At 57.1% G+C, this 6,000-nt stretch overlaps 1 protein-coding gene across 1 annotated transcript; it reads left to right on the top strand.

The window, feature by feature from the left end:
• Nucleotides 1-3,097: 3,097 nt before the first annotated feature.
• Fam110d (family with sequence similarity 110 member D) lies at nt 3,098-5,947 on the top strand. Its single transcript, XM_059256176.1, has 2 exons — nt 3,098-3,210; nt 4,920-5,947. Exon 2 carries the CDS (start codon nt 5,013-5,015, stop codon nt 5,832-5,834), a length of 822 nt encoding a protein of 273 aa, XP_059112159.1. The 5' UTR covers nt 3,098-3,210; nt 4,920-5,012; the 3' UTR covers nt 5,835-5,947.
• Nucleotides 5,948-6,000: the final 53 nt, after the last annotated feature.

The following is a 6,000-nucleotide window of genomic DNA, read 5'->3' as shown; positions in this document are numbered from 1 at the left end:
GGGAGAAAAGGCTTAGGCCACAGGTCCAAGTCTGAGGGCGGCTGGTGGAGAGCCCAAGGAGAGGTCAGGTCCATCCACCATTCCTGGGTTGCCACAAGGTGCTCGTGATTTCTCAGCCCACCCTCAAACGACACATTTGACAAGACGGGCTGCCCAGAGAGGTTATGTTTTTGTTGGAGGCAATGTCAAAACAGAGTGGAGAGTCAGGATTCGAATCCAGTCCGGGCTAAAGTGTGAATGGTTGTGGCTTGGGGGCTGTGGCTGGCTGGGGAGATGTAGACAAGAGTCTCCTTTGTGACATGCAGGCATGAGGTCTGAAGCCAGATCTGAAGGCTTCTCGGGGCCCTATCTCACTATTCCCGACACTGCCCAGAGCTATTCCCAGTCTGCCTGTCAACCCTCTCCTGAAAGGAGCCGCTTCTGACTCAGGCCCATTCCCAGCTCAGGTGTTCCGGGAATGAGGTCTGAGGTCGGGTATAGGAAGGAAACAGCCCTCAGACTTAGCCTCCCCCTCCCCCAGGTCCTGGCTAGCGGGCAGGAAGGAGCCACTTTAAAGATTTCCCTGGGGACCCATGACCAGAAAGAGAGGATCTGGCCCTTGTTGAATGCCCCTGCGAATTGAGGGCCGCTGGATAGAGGGATGTGGGCCCCCATCCTCATAGGACAGACAGATATATGACCTCCCATCCTTCTGTTTCTTGTCCCTCTTACTCCCCCCAGCTCTTTCGGGGTCCCTCACCATTTGCCTTCTCCTGTGTGCGCCTGCTCAGGCTGTGTGTTCCTGGGTCTGTGTCTGTCCCTAGACACTTTGTCCACTGGCATCCTGGCATGAGGCACTGATACTTCAGACTGGGAACCCCTGAGAGCAAGGCTCTCAGACTCTCACCCCTCCAACTGAAGACTCCCAAGAGGGGCACTGCCCTCTGACTAGGGCTCTCTAAGTCTCTGCCCTCTGATTGAGTACTGAGGGGGAGCCGGCTCACTTCAGAAGTGTGGAAAACAAGACATCCAATCAGGATGACCCCCCTGCTACCCCCTGGGTTCCCCTTCCAGTAGTCTAGCATCTGTTCTTGATCCCCAGAACACAGCTGTGAAGGGGCCCCTGCCAGTCCCTCCACCTAACCCGGATGCTCCTTTAAAAGCAAAGGAGTGGGGGTGGCCTCAGTGAGACACTAGGCCCCATCCTCTCCCTGGCAGGCCAGGTTTCCTGCCATTGACAGCATCCCAGCTGGGCCCCCGCCCGGTCTCCCCCCTGTTTAACCCTTCATGCTCAGGCTACAGGGCTACTGGCCTGGACCCTACCTACATCTACCGAACTAGAAGGGACCGTTTCCCTGGATTAAATATATGATCACCACGTGAAGTAACAAGAACGGCCCTTAGCATATATATCTTCCTCAATAAAAGTCACCTATTGGAGTGAAAATGTAACTCAGTTGGTGGAGGGCTTGCTTAGCATACCCAGGGCCTGGGTTCCACCCCCAGCACTGGACTGCACAAAATCAGGCATGGTGGCTCATGCCTGTAATTCCAGCATTCTAGAGGTGGATAGGAGGATCAGAAGTTCAAGGTTAGCCTGGTCTACTTGACACCCCTTCTCAAAACAAAGCAAACAGCCATCATCGTGTGAATTTGGACAAGTCATTTCACTACCCTAAGCCTCAGTCTCTTCAGCTCTAAATGGGAAAAATGATAAAACTTAACCCTAAAGATTGTCTTCGAGATGAATTGTGACAATGTGCTGAAAGTATTTTGTCAAATGCTGTAACAAGACAATTGTGTTGTTATGGACAAAAGTAAATACCCCCTCCTCCCCTTCGTAACAGTGGGACAGGGATCCAGGGGCTCACAGAAGGTCAGGGACCAGGGGTGAGTGGGACCGGGTCCAAGCACTGACCTTTGAACTCTGGGTGATGGAGCGTTCACCCGTTGAGAGTGTAACACTCCAATGGAAGGGCTTCTCCTTCGTACAAACAGGGTTGGGGAAATCTGGCAGGCTCCCCAGGTAGGAAGCCAGAGGAGTCTCCTCCACCTCTCTCTTCCATCAAGATATGTTGTGTGTCCCAGCATCTTTCCATCCCATTCCAGGCCTAGGGAAGGTAACAGCATCTTCTTGACAGGTGATGAGCCTTGGGTTCTCAGACAGACTCTGGGTCTAGCCAGACAGACATGGGGGCAGAGGAGAGAGAGGGCTTTGGGGGTCTGCACATGTCCCTCCTGCTTGACTCAGTTCCTCCCATGAAGTGGGGTTACTATTCCTGCCAGCCCTATCTAGGCTCCAGGGGAGGAGGCTCCAGGGAGATCAGGCGCATAGATGGGAATGTGCCTTGCAATCATTAAAAGTGTTAGGAGGGAGGGAGGGAGGGGGTTTATGCTAAGTGGTTGGGCTGGTAGGGGGTGGGCGCAACCGGGAGAGAAACAGAGGCGGAGCTGAGCCCCAGCCTTTGAACTCCAGTGCTAAGGAGTTGACCTACTGAGAGGAGTGGGTCTCCTTCATGGCTAGGGCTTCCCCTTGAGATAAATGGTGTCAGAGAAGAGTCTGCTGGGCCACTAGGGATCCCAGGTAGGAGGCCAAAGGATGGAGGCTTAGCCCTGGAAGGCCTCTTTCATCACATCCTTCCCGTTTGCCATCACTGGGGCAGGACCACTGAGTTCTTGCTCAATCCTCATGCTAAGTCTTGCTGGGACAGGCTCTCAACACACCTGCAGCACCCTCACCCACCCTTAGGCTGCAGATGCCAGGCTCATCTCTAGGAAGAGCAGGCTTGCCACACTCCAGAACCAGGATTAAAACAGGCTTATACCTGCTAGGGGAAAAAGCAAATGGCATAGCATCCTCTTCTGTCCTCCAGTCAGAACATGGAGACTTCAGAAGGAGCCTGGGTGGGGAGTAGAAGGTCTCGTTTGGGGTCATGGTACTTCAGCCCAAGTTTACGGTGGCTCCATGGCAACAGAACTGATTTTAACCATCTGTAAAGTTGCTGGACACGGCTCACAGGTCCTGTCAGCACCAAGACTGGTCAGGAAGGAGTTAATTGAGTCTGAGCTCTGGGTCTGGAAGGGTTAACCTAGGGGGTGGAGGCTCTTCGCTTTTCCTGTGGAGAGTAAGGCTTGGCTGCCACTAAAGTTACTCCCTGGTCCCCGCTGTCCCTCTGGCCTTCAGTCTGAGCCTACCGAGGGACCCCTGCAACTCAGTGTCTCCACACGGAGGTGAGTGCATCTGGGTGGGGGGGTATCAGGACAGGAGGGTACCTTGGGGCTGCTGGTAAGGAGGCTGGTGCCAAGCTACTAACTAGGAGGCGCCAATGATGAGAGCTGAAGCCTCTACGTGGACAGAGTTGGAATTTCTAACTCAAGGGCTGGGAGAGGGTAGGTAACGGGGACAGAGAGGACAAGACTGACTACCAGTCTAGCATGGGCCGTCTGTGGTCAAACATCAAAGGCAGCCCAGAAAACAGGGAAGAAGCGGGGGACAGCAGACTATTTTGGTCCTTGTGTTTAGGGACTTTTTATAGCCTCCTTGCTAAAGAGAGAAGGAGGGGACAGCGGCCATCCATGAGGTCAGACAAGCTCAGTGCCCTCCTGGGACCTTGGCATCTGACCCAGTATAGTCCCTGAGTGAATAGAGCGGGACACTGGCAGGCTGTCCTTGCTGCCTAGGTTTCAGTCACAGTGGGCAGAATACTAGGTGGCAGTGTGGAGTAGTGTGTGGAAAGTTTAACAGGTTGGGCCAGGGCTGAAGTGACCAGGGTCTCTGCTCTAAGGCCTCTGTGAAGGGTGGAGCGCACATCCTTCTTCACACATCCTTGCCTAGTCTGTGCCTTTTTGCCACCAGAAGCAAGGTCCCTTCAGACCCCAGAACCAATAAGTCTCTTTCAGCTGTATGGGAACGGGAAATGGGAGGACAGGGATGGGTGTGTTGAGCCATGTGGGTGGCCCATTCTGTGAGCTAACAAGGAAACTGTCAGCTCTTGATTTACTGTCCCTCCTGCCCTTTTCCCCATGACAAGGGAGGTGAAGAAGAAGGGTCAGAGGTTTCTGGATGAGAAGCCAGCAGGGACCCCGAGGGCAGATTTCTGGAGGTGCAGGTTATTAGGCAGAGACTGCTTAGTGAGACTGGGGTTCCTGCCGGGGTCCACAGCATCAGAAGCAGAACCCAAACACCAGAGAGGAGTTCTAACCGGCAAGTCGGGTGTCCAAGACGGTCTAGATCTGCACGATAAGGCGAAATCTGGGTCCCAGGCGGCACCCTAACTCTCAAAAGGACCCACACAAGCCCTTTCCTCTCCTGGCCATTGTCCTGGCGTCTGAAATGAAAGTGCGGGGGTTGGACGAGGTGGTGTTTACTGGTTAGGTTTTTCTGGAGTCCCCTTGGCATAGGGCACACAGTGGCTGGCAGTAGAGACTGACGCGGCTTGGGGACCACCTCCCTCTCCTTCCTGAATAGCCCTGCTGGGCCTGGGCGAGGAAGCTGGCAGCAGTTCCTAGAGGTTTCTACCCTATGGTTATGTCCCTGACCTCGGTGCTTGGGGGCGGGAAGGGTGGGCCGGCTGCAGGCAGCCTGTGGCTGCGGAACCTCCTTGTCTTGGGCTTGAAGTTGCTCTGTTGGGAAGAGGTATTTTTTCCGGTTAAAGCCGATTTCGGGAATTGAGCTAGGGCCCGCCTGATTTTCCTTTCCAAGTGTCCTGCTTGCTTGTACCGTGCTTGGCCCAGGGGCCAGATCAGAGTACTCTCAAAGGGGCAAAAATCCCCTCCCCCCAAATTATCCAATGCCTCTTAAGGAGGTCTAGCTCTTGCTCCCTGGGCATGGCACCAGCTGATGGGGGAGGGGTGAGTAGATGATCCTCTACCCAGGAATGCCTGCAGGAGAGGGGCAGGGACAGCCTACCCTCTCCCAGACAGTTCCTCTCTCCCTGCAGGCCGCAGGAACTCCAGAGAACTGTTCGCTGCTCCTCAGCTACCTGTGCATCCCTAACTGTGTATGGAGCACTGACCTGCCCAGCTCCACTAAGATGCTCCTGGCCTCTCCCTCCACGCCATCGAGGGCACGAACCCCTAGCGCCGTGGAGAGGCTGGAGGCCGACAAAGCCAAGTACGTCAAGACGCAGCAGGTGATCGTCCGTCGCCAGGAGCCAGCCCTGCGAGGGGGACCAGGACCGCTGACGCCACACCCTTGCAATGAGCTGGGAGCCTCTGCATCGCCCAGGACGCCTGGGCCTGCCCGCCGGGGTAGCGGCAGGCGACAGCCGAGGCCTGACTCCCTCATCTTCTACCGCCAGAAGCGGGACTGCAAGGCTTCGGTGAACAAAGAGAACGCCAAGGGCCAGGGGCTAGTACGACGCCTCTTCCTGGGCGCCCCCCGGGATGCTGCCCCGAGCAGCCCGGGACCTACAGAGAGACCCGCGGCTCCTGCGGGCTGGGCTGGGTCTCCGGATGCTCCGGAGGCGACAGGGAAGAGAGCGTTGTGTCCCACGTGCTCGCTGCCCCTGTCGGAGAAGGAGCGCTTCTTCAACTACTGCGGCCTGGAGCGCGCGCTGGTGGAGGTGCTGGGCGCCGAGCGCTTCTCCCCGCAGAGCTGGGGCGCCGAGCACAGCCCGCAGGTCGCGACGTCGCCGCCGCCGGGCTCCGGGGACACCAGCGATTGGACATCCAGCGACGGGGACGCGGGCAGCCCGGACTGTGCGGCAGGCGGCGGTGGCGGCGGCTCGGAGGCGGCGGGGTCCGCGCGGGACGGACGCCCCTCGGTGTCAGTGGTGGAACGCAACGCGCGCGTCATCCAGTGGTTGTACGGCTGCCAGCGCGCGCGCGCCCCGCCGCGGGAGTCCGAGGTGTGAGCATCACGGCACCCGAGACGGCTCCCGGAGAGCTCGCCTCGTCCGTGAGCAAACCCTTTGCCTAGATCTGTTTCCCCATCTGCACCCTGAGCAGGCGGGACCACCAGGGCCAGGCGCAGACTGAGGAAATGGGTGGGGTGAGGGGGGGGGCACATAGCCTTTCTGG

The sequence above is a fragment of the Peromyscus eremicus genome, chromosome 2 (assembly GCF_949786415.1).
Source record: "Peromyscus eremicus chromosome 2, PerEre_H2_v1, whole genome shotgun sequence".
NCBI lineage: Eukaryota > Metazoa > Chordata > Mammalia > Rodentia > Cricetidae > Peromyscus > Peromyscus eremicus.
This window is presented reverse-complemented; position numbering and strand designations above follow the sequence as displayed.